The sequence below is a fragment of the Peromyscus californicus genome, unplaced genomic scaffold, assembly GCF_007827085.1.
Source record: "Peromyscus californicus insignis strain IS unplaced genomic scaffold, ASM782708v3 Scaffold_8__1_contigs__length_139910024, whole genome shotgun sequence".
In the NCBI taxonomy this organism is placed as follows: domain Eukaryota; kingdom Metazoa; phylum Chordata; class Mammalia; order Rodentia; family Cricetidae; genus Peromyscus; species Peromyscus californicus.
This window is the reverse complement of record NW_026294606.1, coordinates 8,552,152-8,570,593: the sequence shown is the minus strand read 5'-3', so window position 1 is coordinate 8,570,593 and position 18,442 is coordinate 8,552,152. Positions and strand designations below refer to the sequence as shown.

Genomic DNA, 18,442 nt, shown 5'->3' with positions numbered 1-18,442 from the left:
TCCTGGAACTCACTTGGTAGCCCAGGCTGGCCTTGAACTCACAGAGATCCGCCTGGCTCTGCCTCCCGAGTGCTGGGATTAAAGGCGTGCGCCACCACTGCCCGGCTCATGCAAAGCCTTTTAAAATAGGAGAAATTCGGTTCCAAACAGGACACTCATTGTCACATGTCAGGGCGCTGGAAAAATAAGAAACCGAACCTAAAATTAGCACATGGAAGAAATAATTACGATCAGAATGGAAATTAGTGAAATAAAAACGAATAAAACAAGATAAAGTATCAAAGAGTTCCTTCTTTGAAAAGATAAATAAGATTGGAAAACCTGTAGGGTCAAGCCAGATAAAGAGGGCCCAAAACAGTAAAACAGAGAGGAAAAGAGAGCCATTACAATAAATGCTAATGAAATGAAGAAAATTATTAGGAAATACCTTAGAAACTTGTATTCCACTAAATTGGAGAACCTAAAAGAAATAAATGAATTTCTAGTTGCTACCAAATTAAATGAAAATTAAACAACTTATTTTTTGACAGCAAAAATTATCTTTCATTGAACTTTATATGCTAGTAAACACAGATAACCAATTACTGTGATAAATATTACAAACTGAAGGCCGAAGAACACGGTGCTCAGAACCTCTGACTTGACTCTGGTCTTCATAAGGGAAGTGCTGCACACATATATTTATCGTTCAAAGAAATTAGTGCAAATGCTTTCATTTCTAGGTTTTAGACTAAGTTGCAGATCTGTTGGTGGCCCCATCACAAGCCATCTTCACACATGAATGCCTGCAGACCATCTAGTTAGATATGTCAATTCTTTGAGAAACTGAGAAAAAATACCTCTTCTTTATTTAAGTTAAAAAAATTGTTTTTCACACGAAGGAACAGACATGCAAGTAGTTAAGAGACATTTAAAAAAATTTAAAGATATTTTAAAAATTAAAATATAATCACACCATTTCCCTTAGATAAATAATTTTAGTGTATCTACAACAAATAATGAGATTGAAGCAATAATAAAAATCTCCCAACTAAAAACGTCCAGGTCCAAAGGATTTACTTATGAATCCTTTCAGTCCTTTGGAGAAGGGTCAGCCTGTCAAACCTTCACACACCAGGGGAGCAGAGGGCACCAACGACTTTTTAGGAAGCCAGAGTCACCCAGATACACATACGAGAGAGAGACAGAGAGCTGTCTCCCCGATGAACACAGGTGCAAAACAGTTCTCTCTGAGATCTGCAACCCAAACCTAAGAACACGGCCAGAAGTTCACCCACCGTGGTAAAGTGGGCTTCATGACACTGGTGGTGAAGGGTGGTTCAGCCTGGACTCCTGGACAGAAATCATGTGACCCAACAGAAGCAGAAAAGGCTTCTGATAAAATCCCAAATCCCTTCGTCATGAAAGGCCCGGAAAGACAAGAATAGAAGGACCCCTGTTGGCGTATCCAAGACTTCATGTGAAAATCCTACAGCCAACAGTGTACTAACTGGGAAAGATGGAAAGAATTCCCAATAAAATCATGTTCTCTGCTCTTACCCGATGTGCTGTTGGACATCTCAGCTGGAGCAGTAAGATAAGAGAAGCAGATAGGTTCAAACAGGGAAGGCAGAGTCGGGGTCTCTGACTGCAGATGATGATTCTATACGTAAGAGATCCCAGAACTACCAGCATCTGATAAACACTTTCAGCAAAATGGCAACATACAAAATTAACCCATGAAAATCAGAAGCTTTCCTATCAACCAATAACAGATATGCTGAGGAAGAAATCAGGAGAGCAACCCCATTCATAGTTACATCAAAACCGAGCCAAGCCACGCTGCTCCACTCCCACCAAAACATTGGAGGTCAGTGGATGAAGGCTCCGACCACTAAGCCTGATGACCTAAGTTCAGTCTTCCATGGTGGAAGAGAAAACAGGCTCCTACAAGTTGTTCTTTGACAACCATATGCTCACTGTGCGTACACACACACACACACACACACACACACACACACACACACACCCCAAACCAGATACAGGTGTGTATGTATGGGAGGTGGAGATGGGAGAATTGGGCTAGAGCTCCTGGCCTAGGCTTGGGTTCACAGTGCCACACAGACAAGGGGACTTTGCCTCGACAGAGTCGAAGGAAAGAACCAGACTCTTGAAACTTGTCCTCTGACCCCACAAGTGGGCCACACGCATGCACATATGCACGCATGCATACACGTAGACACACACCAAGCACACATGCACACACACACACACACACACACACACATACACACACACACACATACACACCAGAACACATCGTACAGATACTCTAATAATAGGCTAATGAAGGACTGGCACTGTACCTCAGGAGTAGAGGTCATCCCTAGTGTGCACAAGCCCCGGGTTTGATCCCCAACATCTAGAAAGGAGAGGAAGAGGAGGGGGAGAGGAGGGGGCGGGGAAAGAGAAGAAAGAAAGTAATGAGCTGCAATGGTGGAGGAAGAGCACCAGGATAAATGAAACCAAAAACAGGAGAAGGAAACAGTAAAACTAAAAGCAGAAATTAATGAAATAGAAAACAGATTCAATCGTAGGCACCAGGAAAGCAACCACAAAGCTCAGAGTGGGACTCTGAAAGTAGTTAAAGTAACTTCCTTCATGTGACAATAAAAAGAGAAGGGGTGCAGAGACACGGCAGACACTTTAAAAATCTGATAACTTGGCAGGCAGGATGGCTCAGTGGGTACAGGCGCCTGCTGCCGAGCCTGATGACCTGAGTTGATGCACAGGACCCACATGCTGGAAGGAGAGAACTGACTTTTGCAAGCTGTCCTCTGACCTCCATGCACACATAACACTGTGCCACCTGCCAGTGTCCTTGTACACACATGTGCCCAGGCTAAATCAATGAGATAAAAGAAATTGTAAAGCCCAACTTTAAAAAGAAAGTCTGATCATATAATGCCAGTACATTTGAAAAACCCAGCTGGAATAGTTTTCTAGAAAAGAATTTACAAAACTGACTCTCTATAAGAAAGTAAAAACCTTCAAACTTTGAACATCCATCACACAACCTTACCAACTAGAAAGCATTACGTTGAAATCCTATGCCCCCACCCCTGAAAACCAGGCTAATCTGGACTGAAGGTTTTGCCCACACTTGGGAGGGTTATCTAATTCTGCTTACTACACACATGGACATCCCAGCCCCACCCACAGACCAGTCACCTCATGGAGCTAGTTCAGCCTAGCTGAACGGTAGACAAGGGCAGTGTGAAGGAGGGAACCACCCAGGATCACAAACTCTGAGTGCCAGGAAACAATACGAACACCTGAAAAGAGAATAACGTTTGCCACACTGCACTTTCCCCCAGATGCACCCCTTTACCTCACCCCAAGCTCATGCGAAGACCTGCATTTACCCAGTTGCTGTGTTTGAGACCTGGGCTCCTTGGATGTCTCTTCCCTGTACATCCCTGTGTCGATGGCAAACCCACCCTTTATGCAGAACTCTTCTCACACCTCTTGCCTGGGTGACTGTCACCTCCCTGCCTCCCAAGTTGCTCTTGCCAGCTCCCCTGAAGTCTCTTCCACTGTACAGGGGCTGAGAGCCTATCTCTCCCCAGCTCAGAGTTCCTCAACACTGGGGATCTGTCTTAATTATTCATTTTCCACTACCTAAAACAGGGCTTGCTTGACACATGGTTGCTCAGTCTTGTCAGTTATGAGTGGATGAATATTAGATGATTGTCAAGATGACAAATAAAATTTTTTGGGGGGAGCGTTTCGAGACAGGGTTTCTCTGTGTAGCTTTGTGCCTTTCTTGGAACTCACTCTGTAGACCAGGCTGGCCTTGAACTCACAGAGATCCACCTGCCTCTGCCTCCCGAGTGCTGGGATTAAAGGTGTGCGCCACTGCCGCCTGGTGACAAATGAATTTTTTTTTTTTTTTTTGGTTTTTCGAGACAGGGTTTCTCTGTGTAGCTTTGCGCCTTTCCTGGAACTCACTTGGTAGCCCAGGCTGGCCTGGAACTCACAGAGATCCGCCTGGCTCTGCCTCCCGAGTGCTGGGATTAAAGGCGTGCGCCACCACCGCCCGGCGACAAATGAATTTTGATGAAGAAAAAACTTAGATGTTTCTGAAAGGACCCCCTGGCAGTCGTAGATCCATTGGAGTTTTAGGCAAGGGAGAAGCATTTGGAGGCGATTGGTTCAAACAGTATAAAAGCAGGAAAAAGCAGAATGTCCTTCAAAACCAGGGGACTTTAGTTGAATGATCTTTATTATGTTTGATGAAGGTAATGGATTAAATATAACTATGTATTTGTATATTTTACCTTCAAAGTGTATGTATTCAGGATGGCCAGTCACTCTTGTGACTTTCTCTTGGGGACTATTCATGTCAGGTGGCCTGCTTTGTTGAGTATTGACCAGGACCTGTCTATATAGCCATTTACAGCCAGCTGCTCAGCTACCAGGCAGTCATGCCTGCATCTAGGGGAAACCTCACCCTAGGCTTAGCGCCACAGGCAAGGAAGACTCAGAAGGAGAAGGGTTCCAGGCGCAGTAAGAGAGCTAGCGGCCCTGTCTGGGTTTTTCCACACCTGCTTGGGTGGTCTCAGCAGGGAGAGGGCAGGACTATGGGGCTCTGCATTGGTTTTGATCTCTAACCCTTGTGACCCCTGCAGGTCTCAGAGATTATCTTTGTCTCCATCTATACCTGTGAGTTCTTAATGAAGGTCTATGTGGAGCCCATTAAATATTGGAGGGATGGCTATAACCTACTGGATGTGGTCATTATCCTTATTATCTTGATACCCTATTCCCTCCGAAAGATCAAGGGAAAACATTACAAATTCCTCCATATTGCTGATGGTATACAGTCTCTGCGAATCCTCAAGCTTATCTCCTACAGCAGAGGCATCAGGGTGAGTGCCCATGAGTGCATGCGTGTGTGTGTGTGGCGGGGGGAATGGTGGTGGTGGTGGTGGGAGGTGGTGGTGGGGAGCAGTGGCGGTGGGTGTTGGTGTGAGATAAGGACTAGTCAAGCATGGTAGTACACGCCTTTAATTCCAGCACTTCCGAGGCAGAGGCAGGCAGATCTCTGTGTGTTTGAGGCCAGCCTGGTCTATAGAGTTCTAGGACAGCCAGGGCTACACAGAGAAACCCTGTCTTGAAAAACAAACAAACAAACAAACAAAAAATCCAAAAGCTCACTCAGAGAGGAGACAGAGAGAGAACAGCAAAACCAATCCTGAGAAAACCAAGCAACGGCCTGGCCAGGAAAATCCACACTGAGGAGGCAGCCTGGAGAAATGAAGCAGCAGCAAAGAAACGGAGCAAATGCCATCAGATGAGTGGCAAGAGGTTGTTTAGCAACTCCAGAGAGGCTGGTCACTCAAGAGAGGGCGGAAAACAGTCCACAGGGAGAGACCAGGAAGCGGGAACAGGAAGTACAGACACCGCTACCCAGAAACCTGGCCTGGAACTGGAGAGGAGTGGCTGTGGGCGTGTGCCAGGGGGAGAGCTCACATTTAGGGCTCAGACACACCCGGACTGGACAAATGGGCAGTAGACTCAGACAAGCCTCTTCCCGGAGAGCAGATCCCTGGGCAAACATGGGCTCAGGACGCATGCCCATAGGATGGGCTGAACGTGAGAGGTCAGCCTTGGGCCTGTTCTGAAATGTTCTGAAGAATGGTCCATGACCTTGGCAACTCAGGAAGAATGGTGCTTCCAGAGTGGCCATACCAAAATGAGGAGACCTTCCCCATCAAAGAAGAATGGCAGCCAGTGGTCAAAGCCACCAAAGCATTGGTGAGTCCTGGCACACAGCTCACAGCCATATGCACCATATGAAGGGCAGCCATGGCATGGATAGGAAAAGGATGGCTCAGATTGACTTGTACAGCCAGACACAGCTTTCAGAGTTCAGCCCTGACATTTCATTAAAGGTTTTTTTTTCCTGTATGTATATGTATGTGCACTGTGTGTGCCTGGTGCCCGTGGAGATCAGGAGAGGGCCTTAGCTTCCCTAGAACTGGAGTTACAGAAGATTGTGAGATACCATGTCAGCTCTGGGACCTGAACCTGGGTCTCCTGTAAGAGCAGCCTGTGCTCAACTGCTGTATCATTTCTCTAGACTTGAGCCTTGACATTTATGTGCGAGTAACCTTGTGCCTCAACTTATTCATCTGTAGAATGAAGCTAATCATGCTTTTTTACTGGTTTCAAGACCAAGATGATATTGGTAAAGATTGACCCTCCATACGGTCAGATGAATTAGCAGGAGATAACGCTTCAGTCATTATTTTGTTTTGTTTTGAGACAGGGTTTCTCTGTGTAGCCCTGGCTGTCCTGGAACTCACTCTGTTGACCAGGCTGGTCTCGAACTCAGAGATCTGCCTGCCTCTGCCTCCTGAGTGCTGGTATTAAAGGCGTGCGCCATCCAGATTGTCAACTGAAGTGTAAAGGAGTCAATAACAGATGAGCAATCTCAGTACTCAAAGTTAGTGTTTGGCTCCTGACTACTAATCATTCGAATGCCAGTGCCTCCCACCTCATGGCTGTGTGCTTGTTCCTTGGTTTTTCACAGAGTCCTGCCAGACAAGCACCCAGCTATCAAGGGCCCCACTGCCTCTGCTCACAGCATTTCAACCTGGAGCCACCACCTCCCTGCTCCTGGTTCCTGGGGCCTCACCATTTTCCCAATATCCAAGGGGCTAGGGAGGATGCTTCCTCAGTGCCCTGGGCCTGGCCACCTCTTCTGCTTGGAGGTACCCAGAATGCCCCAGGGCTAAGAGGACAGCAATGATTGATTCAGAACCCTAGGAGCTCAACTGGTACTAAGAATTGATTCTCCTAGCAACTGGGAATTCAAAAGCAGATGCCGCTTCTGGGCTAGACCACAGAACCCACAGACCAGGACTTCCAGAGACAGAGGCCCTGCCCTCCAGACCGAGTTTCTGTCTTAATCTGAACCGCACACTGCTGGGGCCTGTAGGCTTGTGCTTGCAGAGTGTGGCCTTGAGCAGCTGGTAGGGTCCGTGCAGAGAGGGTGACCTCCTTTCCTCTGGCTGTCATTTTCAAGGCTGCTCAGTTGTGACCTTAGGTGCCACCGGCCCATGGGTTGGTCTAGAGGCGGGAACCTGAAACAGCCACTTCCTGAGCCCTGTGCAGGTTCTACTACTGAGCACACTGGCTTCCTGCCTCTGTATCTTACACGTGTGCCATGGCCACAGTGCCCAGGGGTTCCCACTCTCTTAGGCCTTGAGAGAACAACTTAAAAAGTTATTTATGTGTGCCACATCCATGCAAGGCTCCAGGAGTGGATCTGACTCAGGCAGTGAGGAAATGAAGAAAACACAAATCACACAGACAGACACACAGACAGAGAAGCAGGAGTCAGTGGACTGTGAGCGCAGATGGGGAAAACTCAGCTGCCCACCCCAAGCTCAGTGTGTCGATAGTGTGGAGGTGAAGAGAGAGGCAGGGTTAGTGTACGCTGCTGAACAAGGGTGTGGAGTTGGTGCACGCTGCTGAACAAGGGTGTGAAGTTGGTGCACGTGGCTGAACAAGGGTGTGGAGTTGGTGCACGCGGCTGAACAAGGGTGTGAAGTTGGTGCACACACTGAACAAGGGTGTGGAGTTGGTGCATTCAGACAAACAAGGAAGCAGGCCACACAGCTGGTCGAGGGTGCAGGTCTAGCTAATCCCAATAGGAACAGTCTCCATGGGTGAGCAGTTTTCAGTCTGCAAACATCCCAGGAATGGGCAGAAAGCTATGCTGGACATTTTCTGCACACACTCTCAACATCCACACTTGGATCACAGGAAGGCTTTGCCTTGCCTTTGAGCCTCATGCCAAGGGGGAGACTTTACCATTCCTCTGCTACTCTGATGCTCTGGGATCCTTGACTTGGCTGTGCCCAGTCAACAGCACTCATTTCCCCACTGCTTCACTCAGGGCTTCCTCTGCTTTCTGTAGTTTAGTTCATGATTTTATTGCCCTTTCTTCTGTTGGCTGGCATGTCACAGAGATACTCACCTCATTTGTCCAGCATATGATAGAGGGTACCGACCTCAGTTGTCCAGTGTGTGGTGGAGATGCTTACCCCATGGCAGACAGGAAGCAGAGAGAGGAGTACAGGAAGGGGCCAGGACAACACCCCAAATGTGAGCCACCAGTGCTCTACTGCACTCAGCTATGCCCCACTTCCTGCTTTCTCCCTCCACCCCAAATACCATCACACTGTGACTCTATCAAGTGAGTAATCCATTGATTATGCCAGAGACTTCAGGATCCAGCCACTTCCAAAAAGCCAGTCAGCTGATTATCGAGCCCAAGTGCAGGAGCCTGTGGGAGGCAGTTCATAATAGCTTGAGAAAGTGCTGTCTCTGCCTCAGTTCTTTCAAAATTAACCTGAAAACACTGCTCTTATTCCTCAGGGGAATTTAGGGTAGCGTATTTCTCGGAGATGACCTCTCTGTGTCCTAGAATATGCCCATTGTCCAGTCCCTGCTCGTCTGTGTTCAGCTCCAAGCTGTCTTCCTAGTGCTGAACCAGTCTTGAGGGCCACGGTGCTCAGGGCCACGAGTGGCCGGTGGTGGCATGGGGAAAGGGTTTAGTGGTTACTCCTCACTCTGCCATTGTGTTGTGACCGGGACAAACTGGTCCTCTAAGCCTCTGAGCCTTCACCCTGACACTAGCCACCTATTTGAAATTGTGTCTCAGTCACTGTCCTGTTGCTATAAAGAGACACCAGGACCAAGGCGACGCTTATAAAAGAAAGCCTGTAATTGGGGGCTCACTTACAGTTTCAGAGGGTGAGTCCATTATCATCATGACAGACAGCATGGAAGCAGGCAGGCAGGCATGGCGCTGGAGAAGCAGTTGAGAGCTACATCCTGATCTTCAGGCAAAAAGAGAGACTGGGCCTGGTATGGCCTTTTGAAACCTCAAAGCCCACCCCCAGTGACACACTTCCTCCAACAAGGGCACACCTCCTAATCCTTCTAATCCTTTCAAATAGTGTCACCCCCTGGTGACTAAGCATTCAAATCTATGAGCCTATGGGGGCCATTCTTATTCAAACCACCAAATTCTACTTCCTGGCTCCCATAGGCTTGCAGCTATATCATAATGCAAAAATGTACTCAGTCCAACTTCAAAAGTCTCCATAGTCTATCACAGTCTCAACACTGTTTAAAAGTCCAAATTCAAAGTCTCCCCTGAGACTCCGGGCAATCTCTTAACTATAACCCCCTGTAAAATCAAAATTAAAAAAGTAGATCACATTCTGCCAACATACATTGGCACAGACTATACCTTACAGTTCCAAAAGGGAGGAAGGGAGCATCGTGAAGAAATACTGCACCCAAGCAAGACTGAAAACCAGCAGGGCAAACTCCAAATTCTGCATTTCCATGTCAGATGTCAAAAGATTCTTCAGATCTTCAACTCCTTTCAGCTTTGTTGAATGCAACATTCTTTTCCCTTTTGGGCTGGTTCCACTCGCTGTTAGCAACTCCCCTCAGCAGGTATTCTACAACTCTGGCATCTCCAACATCTTGGGGTCTTCAACACAACCCAGGCTTCACCTTCACAGCTTCACACAATGGCCTCTCTGGGCCTCCATTCAGGGACACCCCTGACACATGCCTGACTTCATCAACTTTCCTTAGCCATGGAGGGAGATTCCATCGCCCCTTTCTTCTATCCTTGACTCTAAAGCCAGAGGCACATGGCCAAAGCTGCCAAATTTTTCCTGCTTGCCTGGGCTGGAACATGACCTTCTTGTTCGATTACATCTTGACCAGCTTTCTGTTTTCTATGGTTTCTTTCACTGCCTAAGCTTGGCTATCTTGGAGCTTACTCTGTAGACCAGGCTGGCCTTGAACTCAGAGATCTTTCAGTTACATATTCACCAGCTTTCTGTTTATGATGGTTTCATTCCCTGCTTAAAAGCGTTTCTTTAGTTCGTTTCCACAAGTTGGAAGCTTAGCTAGCTGGGGTCTTGCCCTGAGGTCAGCACTCCCTTTATTTCATTTAGCATCAAGCTTTGCTTTAAACTTTTTATCTTCTTGAGCACCGGATTTAGCTCCATTATACTTCCTGATGCTCCTTTCCCCTCCAACTGTACCTTTTGTATTTCTCCTTGTCCCACTTGCTCCTTTTTATTGTAGATCTGCACAAGCGTGGCCATTAGTAACCATATGACACAGTCAATAATAGGCTGTGTTGAAATCTCCCTGCCAGCACATCAATCCAATCACCCCCATCCCCCACTTCCCTACTCTCCCCCTTTAATTTAGCCTCAGGCAGATTAGGACAAAGGCAAAAAGCAGCCATATTCTTTGCCAAAATATTAAAATAATGGGCTCTGGGTCACAATATTCTTCTTCTCTGGAACTTCTTGAGCTGGGCCCTCATTGTTCAAATTGCCCTTCTAGGATGGCCCATTAAGCCCCACTTAAAGCATCCAACCACTTTTCTAGTCCAAAGTCTCAAAGTCTTCCAAATGCCTCCAAAAAACAGCATGGTCCGGCCTGTCACTGCAATACCCCAGGCCCTGGTACCAACTTCTGTCTTTTTATTGGGGGGAGGTTTTCGGGACAGGGTTTCTCTGTGTGGCCCTGGCTGTCTTTCTCTGCAGACCAGGCTGGCCTCAAACTCAGAGATCTCCCTGCCTCTGCCTCCAGAGTACTGGGATTGGGTGTGTACCACCATCAACTTCTGTCTTAGTCAATGATATGAAAAGACACCATGACCAAGGCAATGCTTATAAAAGAAAGCCTGTAATTGGGGGCTCACTTACAGTTTCAGAGGTTGAGTCCATTATCATCATGACAGACAGCATGGAAGCAGGCAGGCAGGCATGGTGCTGGAGAAGCAGTTGAGAGCTACATCCTGATCTTGAGGCAGAAAGAGAGACTGGGCCTGGTATGGCCTTTTGAAACCTCAAAGCCCACCCCCAGTGACACACTTCCTCCAACAAGGCCACAACTCCTAATCCTTCTAATCCTTTCAAATAGTGCCACCCCCTGGTGACTAAGCATTCAAATCTATAAGGCTGTGGGGGCCATTCTTATTCAAACCACTGCAGTTTGTGGAAACACCCTTAGTAGGTCAATGATTATAAAGCACATACTCAGTGCAAGTCTCAGGGCATGATAACTGGACAACAAATGCATGGAGCACTCCAGGGACAGACAAGGGAAGGGAGAACAAGGAAATTACCCATTTTATAGGAGAAAGATGAAGATCCTTAGGTGGGGAGCTGCTTTGAGGTGAGGTCTGTAAAGAACGGGAGCCATTTTCCTGTTGGCCCTCTCTGTCCTCAGGTACATGATGATGCCCCTGTTCTTCCTGGGCCTGGGGGACAGCACATTTGGGGCTGGCTCTCAGTGGAGAAGCACAAAAGTAATATCCAGGGATGACCACAGATTGAGGCGGAATTCAAGTAGAGAGGTCACTGGGGCCGATGGAGAGGTGACCCAGACCTGAGACAGTGTACAGTCCACCCATGACACAGGGTGGGTGCCGCTGTGGGATTGGGGCAGCCCTCTGTCTGGGCACGAGTCTGAGCATTCACTCAGCTGATACTTGTTCTTGTGTGTCAGGCGTGATCCTGAGGACAGCTGGGAGCTGGTAGGCTGGCCCTCTAGGTTCTGGCTTAGCCAGGGGCACTGGCCTAGCTGCAGTATCCCTCCCTGCCTTGCAGACACTCATCACTGCTGTGGGGCAGACGGTCTACACGGTGGCCTCTGTGCTGACCCTTCTCTTCGTGCTCATGTACATCTTCGCTATCCTGGGATTCTGCCTGTTTGGAATGCCAGAGAAGGGCGACCTGAATAACTGGGGGAACCTGGCTGCGGCTTTCTTCACCCTCTTCAGTCTGGCTACGGTACCGTGTCTGGGGACTGTGGGGAGGGCAGAACCTGGAGAGGGACTGTCTAGGAAGGGTGAGCGTGTGGACATGCTGGGCCTCTTGTGGGACCTTCCCCATGTTCAGGTGCTTATTAGTGGGCACAGGAAACTGGGACTGGCATGCTGGGACTGGTCAGAGCCCAGTGTGTTCCATTTCTGTCTCTAACCCCATGACTTTATAAATCATGCCATGTGTTGCACAGGGTAATAAAACTCGCTAGAATTCTCTAATGATACTTAATTTGGATTAACCTTAAGTTATAAATGAAGCCCACAGCATACAGCTTTAAAAAAGTAAGCTGTTACAAATTCACCCAGAATAAGCAAAGCCCAGGTCTCAAAGTCTAGACTTTTGAATTATTTTTAAAAAAACTTTGTTTTGCTTTTATTTTTTCCAAAGATGGGCCTGGAAATAGGCTGTGCATTTTAGGAGAAAATGGGAGGTCTTGAGAGGAGAGACTCTCTTAGGCACGTTGGCTCCCAACTAGTGGTACCCTGCGTTTCTGTGTACAGAGGACAGCGGTGGATGGGGAGGTGCTGAAGGACTGATGTGGAGACTGAGTTGGCAGCACTTCAGTGGGTCTGGTGCTCCTCCGGCATAGGTGACGTGGAAATGTACTCTGCCGGGTCTCGGTGCTCAGTATACCCTGTCTTGCCTGACCAGGTTGATGGCTGGACAGACCTGCAGGAACAGCTGGACCAGCGGAAGTTTACTGTGAGCCGGGCATTCACCATCCTCTTCATCTTGCTTGCTTCCTTCATCTTCCTCAACATGTTTGTGGGTGTAATGATCATGCACACAGAGGTGAGGCTGTGCTTGTAGTGCGTGTGTGTGTGTGTGTGTGTGTGTGTGTGTGTGTGTGTGTGTGTGGACAAGCTGGATTTGTGTCTGTCTTATGAAGTGTTGTGGAGGTAGCCAGACGGCCCCTCTCATGTGTGCCTGACTCTCCTTATGTTCATCACCACGTGACGGGGGCTGGCAGGCCAGCAGAGCTTAGGAAACGGTTGCAGCTGTGGGTGACAACTTGAGTAGGGGGTTGGCCTGTGTCGGGTGGGCCTTTCTGCCGAGGTCTGAGCTTCAGGGCAAGCCAGGCAAGGAGAAAGACCGGGCATGGAAAGGGTACGGAAGAGAGAGCACGATCTTAACTCGTCTACTCTGCCTTGCTAGGACTCCATCAAAAAGTTTCAGCGGGAGCTGATGGTAGAGAGGCACATGACGCTTATGGAGGAGAAGCAGATGATTCTGAGGCGCCAGCAAGAGGAGGTCAACAGGCTGATGAACACACAGGTACGTGACTCCACTGTAGAGATGACAGACAGACAGACAGTGGAATGGCCAGGAGGAAGAGCTTTGGACTCAAGTGGAGGTCAGGTGGGGTCAGGCACATGTGGTTTTTGGTAAGGCAGGCCTCTTCCCCTGCAGCCATGAGAGCCATGCTTTCTTCCTGTGTTGTGTGTTTCCCTGAACTATTTGGACTGTTGAGTATTGTAGTTAGTTCTAATGCCCCCTCTTTGGTGGAAGGTTCTCCACTGTGGGGTGCTTCCTGCTGGAGCTTCTTACTTAGGCCCATCTGGTACCAGGCAGCTCGACCCCAGGGTGTCACTCAACCTCATATCCCCATACCCCTAAAATCAGGACAAGAATAAGCACAAGGGGCTGGAAGGCTGCTAAGCATGGTACCGCTTACGGCCTGCACTCTTCTGTCTTGTGTTCTTGGTCTAACCTGGGGGCCCTTCTGGGTCCCTCATTGTCAGAGTGTCTCTTTTCTGAGGGGGAGATGCCTGCCAGTCTAGCTATGCCCGAGATTTGTTCAGGGTTGGAGGAGGTCACATAGAATCACCGTTAGACGTTCTCTTGTCCTTTAGACCTTGGCCTCACACCAGGGATGGTGTCCATGAGACGGTTCCATTCTTACAGAGTCTTGGCTCAGTGGTCAGGACGAACTTGTGACTTAGGGTCCACAGGGTTCCCAGGTCTCTGTAGCCTCACTGCTGTCTTCATTGGCCCCTCGTTGCTTCCCTCTCTAGGAAAGCGGTGGCAAGAGCTTCACTGAGCTGGTGGAGGAATTCAAGAAGACCCTGCGGCACACGGACCCCATGGTTCTGGATGAATTTGGCACTAGCCTGCCCTTCATCGATGTCTACTTGTCCACTCTGGATAACCAGGACACTACTATCAACAAGTGAGTTACTGGTCCCCATGGCTTCTTTAAGGCCAGGGCATGTTGTAGACTCCAGGAGATTGAAGGGTTGGTGACCAAGGTGCAGGGTGGATGGGTACACAAAGGCCCTTCCTGGGAGTGTAGGATCCCATGGATGCCTGGACACTGGGCTGTTGTGTGCGTGGGTCTGTGGTGGAAGGGACTCTGCTCTGCTGGCCTTCCCAACTCTCTTTCATTTGTACCCAGATGTTAGCTTTCTTCATCCCTTCAGGCTCCTGCTCACTAACACTTTCCAGGGAGCAAGGAATGTGTGTGTGTGGGGTAAGTCAAGTGCAGAGGATCCTAGCTTGGCTCTGCTACCATCTTTCCATTATCTTTGAACAAGTGTCTGCCCTTTTCCTACCTGTCACATAAGGAGCCCCTGGGCCAGGTCTGATTCTCAGTACAAGCTAGCTGGGGTTTTGGCTGGCAGCTGAGGAGCTGTGGACATTAGTGAGCTAGTGTGGACTTCTGAGCAGACATCAGAAGCCTGACTTCTCTATGAAACCCTCTGGAAGCCTCAGAGACTAGGGTGACTGGAAAGGAGGGAACCAGGGATCGCCCTCACTGGGTCCCAGAACAGGACAGGTACTGTTTAGGTACCACCACACCATTCTTACTTGCCAAGTCCAGGGGTTTGTTGTGGACATGACGACACATGAGATGAGTTAACTTAGGTCAGGGGTCCCCAGCAGAGTGATAGATCAGGGTTCCAACCTACCTGAGTCTTTGTTTTCTCCTGACCCCACACATACCTGGTGGGTATGGCGACTTCACAGGTGCCAGTGTGTGGTCTGTGGTGACAGGGTGGCCTGGAGCTTGCTCTGTGCTCAGATCTCCCTTCCTGGTCTGCTCTCCAGGCTTCAGGAGCTGTACTATGAGATTGCGAACGTGCTGTGCCTGATGCTTGAAGACTTGCCACCCCGGGAAAAGTCGTCCCATAGCTCGGAATTCATGATTTAGAGGTAGTTGGGCATGTGTGGCCTCAAAGGCTGTGGCAGTTCCATTAAACACAGGCCTTCAGAGGTGGCTTCTCAAACTTGTTACAGTGTTGATGTTGGTAAGACCTACCTTTGGAGGACAGACCTGCATAAGTGCCTGGAAAGTTGATCCCCCAGGACCTTGGGAGCTGGAAGGGGAGGGGAGTTCAAGACTTGCCCTGGCTAATGACTCCATCCTGCAGCCTCCCTAGACCCAACAGCAAGGCCCACTGAGCTCCCGGGGAAGCTGCCTGAAGACCACAGACCAACAAGAGCATCAGCAGCTCTGTCAGTCACAGCTGTGCTCATGAGCCCTGAAGGCTGACCTGTGCAGGGGCCCCAGGCTGACAGAGACTGGGTGCTGTAGAGGCTCTTCTTTAGGAGTCCATGCTAATTCCCCTGAGATTCATGCCAGGGCATGTGGTGTGTGACCAGAAAGATTACATCATGGAGTTCTGCCTAGGGGAGCTGCCTACTGGCCATTTTAGGGCATCTCCTGGAGTCTGGAGCTACATACAGCCTTCAGACTTCTTCCCTCCTGTGGTTGGTTAAGACTCTTTATTTAGATGGTGGCATTTTCTGTGTCACTACTGGCCAAATGTCTCTTGGAGGTGAGAAAATGCTAACATCACTGCGCACAGTCACAAGAGAGGACGATCTGAAGATCTGCAGGGGCAAGCCGGGGCAGCAGGACCTCTTGCAATCCTGGTAGTGTCTACTTTCTCCTCATTGCTGTGGTCTTTGCCTGAGGTCTGGTACCTGGCCTTGTCATCTTAAGCAGAGAGGGAAGTAGGTTCTGAAAAAAGCTGTGGAGGGAGACTGGTGCCCACTGCTGGGTACCCAAGGCCCCAACCATGAGCTGAGGCCAAGACAGCAAGAAACAGAGGAGGTAGATGGTCTAGACAGTGGTTCTCAATCTGTGGGTCATGACCCCTTTTCAGGGGGTGGAATGACCCTTTCACAGCGGTTGCCTAAGATTGTCCTGCTTATCAGATTCGTAACAGCAGCAAAATTACAGTTATGAAGTAAGTAGCAATGAAAATAATTTTATGGTTGGAGGTCACCACATGAGGAACTGTTTAAAGGGTCACTGTGAGTTAGGAAGGCTGAGAACCACTGTTGTAGACAAAGGGTTCCATGGTTGGCCAATGGACTCTGGCTTGAGTTGTGGTCCCCTGAGGCCAGGGGACAAGGACAGGGGAAGGAACCTTTCCTCATGGTTTCATTTGTATTCGGAGCAGTGCTCAGTGAGCTGTGCCGGGGTGGGAGGTGGGGGATGGGGGCAGGGAACTCAGTGATGGAAGCTGAGTCCATTCCTGGCCAGTTTCATGTTCAAGTGTAGGGAATACCTTCTTTTAAGAGCTTCAGATCATTTCCACGTGCAAACACTCATCTTCCTAGGACATGGTCGGAACAGTGAGCACGTGGGAAGGAGAAATGGCTGGTGAGGGTGTGACACTTTGCCCTACATAGAGAACCTGTGGGGTAGTGAGTGCCATCCATCTATCTTCTGGGTGGAAGGACTTTGTGCTGATGCTGAGGCATGGGCCTGAGGTAAGTTGACTGTCTATGTCGCTGTGGTGGGGGAGAAGCTTGGGGTTTTAGTGCCTGGGAGGAACTTGAAACAGCTGTGGTAAGAGCAGCCCGTTAAGCGGGGTAGGCAGGTCCCAGGGAGTGGTTCCAGTTCAGGCCTAGAACAAAGCAGGCAGCTGTTAATTGCTGACCCTGTATGTCCCCCTAGTCCAAGGAACGTGTAAATCACCCACCTACTCCTGTCAGGAACCTTGGGAATTTCCCAGGCATTTTGAAGTGAAGATGAGGAGCCTTGCCCCAGGAAGGCCACCGACTTGGAGACTGGGGTGAATGTCTGCTCCTTTGAAGGCCCAGGTTCATCCTCTCACAGTGGGATGAAACTGACAGGTTGTAAGGAGCAAATTGAACACGTGTAAGAGAGTAAGAAATGTTGCCAGCCCAGGATTTGGTGCTGCCTGGTGCTCCAGCCCCTCTGCCCTGGGCTTGGTGGACAGAAGGAAGCTGAGCAGAGCAGAGGGTAGGAGCCTATGCAGGGCCCTGCGTGGATACATCTCCAGACAGAACTGGTTCCAAGTGTGAAAGCAGAAGGTCAAGTCTAGAGATCCAGGTCCCAGGCCCAGAAGGGCACCCAGGTAGGTGCACAGGTTCACCAGACGTGGGGTGCACTAGCAAGCCACCTTTAGGGACAAGAAGGCTTTGGAGAGCAGAGAACTGGGAGCGGCCACGTGGTCAGAGTTGGCCCAGCCCACCTGGCAGAGTAAGCCAATGGCTGTTTGACTCTCCCAGTCTGCAGAGCAAACACTGGCAGCTTGCAAGTCCCACTTGGGTTCTTACCAACTCAAACAGGCTTGGCCAAGACTCCGGTGGATTTTTGGGACAGAAATTCTGCTTGCCCAGGCCTGGCTGTGGAAAGCGAGATTCTCTTCCCTGCCCCAACCCCAGGGATCTAGCAGGGCTGTCCTGAGATTTCTGTTCACGCCAGGCCCTCCCCCTCGCTCTTGCAGGAAAGATGTGGAATCTAAGCTGGAGGTGGTTTTTTCTGTTTCTGTTGTTTGTTTGTTTGTTTTGTTGTTTTTAATCCCCTCCACCACTGTCGAGCCTTCCAGCAGTCCAGTGGTGTGGAGATCATCTCTTTTGATTCCATCAGCCTTCTGAAACTTAGTAGCTAGACACTGTTGACAGCACATCTTGGTGTCTTCGAACAAACAACACAGGATGTCTCTCAACCAAACTCGCCTTCGACAGGCAGGGTTCTCTCCCTCAGTGGCATCAGATCTTCGCCTGTTTCTCACTCTGGCCCTACATGGGCCTGCTCCATTGTTCTGCAAGCTTTTGAGAAGGTTACTGAAATCCTACTCAGTCGCCGCAGAAAGGAGATGTAGGCAGAAAAGAGGAGGGGTTCCAGTGTGGCTGACACACCTTCTTTAAACCACTCCTCTCTGGAGAGAGTGTCTTTGTACCTGGTCAGCCATGCCACTCTTTCCTGACTGGTCTCTCAGGTTTCATCAGAGCTGCGGTTCTCACCCTTGCTAACGCTGAGACCCTTTAATATAGTTCCTCACGTTGTGCTGACCCCGAACCATAGAGTTATTTCGTTGCTACTTCATAACTGTAATTTTGCTACTGTTATGAATCGTAATGTAAATATCTGATATGCAACCCCCAAGGGGGTCGAGACGAATGTTGCGAGCCACTGCCTTAGAGATGTGTGCTGAGTCCTGGATGCAACTGCGCTGTGCAGGGCAGGGCTGGGAGGAGAACATTCCTAGCTCTCTGTTCCCCTCCATGGTGGAGGACCAGGGCAACAGCAGAGCAGA

General features: G+C 49.3%; 1 protein-coding gene across 3 annotated transcripts in view; it reads left to right on the top strand.

The window, feature by feature from the left end:
• The window catches only part of Catsper3 (cation channel sperm associated 3), an 84,087-nt gene extending 65,645 nt beyond the window's left edge, over positions 1–18,442 (top strand). For all 3 annotated transcript variants that reach the window (XM_052727108.1, XM_052727109.1, XM_052727110.1), the window contains exons 3-8: positions 4,671–4,910; positions 11,706–11,888; positions 12,576–12,716; positions 13,080–13,199; positions 13,940–14,094; positions 14,973–18,442. In XM_052727108.1, coding sequence (XP_052583068.1) covers positions 4,671–4,910; positions 11,706–11,888; positions 12,576–12,716; positions 13,080–13,199; positions 13,940–14,094; positions 14,973–15,075 — 942 coding nt within the window. In that variant the 3' untranslated portion in view covers positions 15,076–18,442. The remainder of the gene's footprint in view (positions 1–4,670; positions 4,911–11,705; positions 11,889–12,575; positions 12,717–13,079; positions 13,200–13,939; positions 14,095–14,972) is intronic.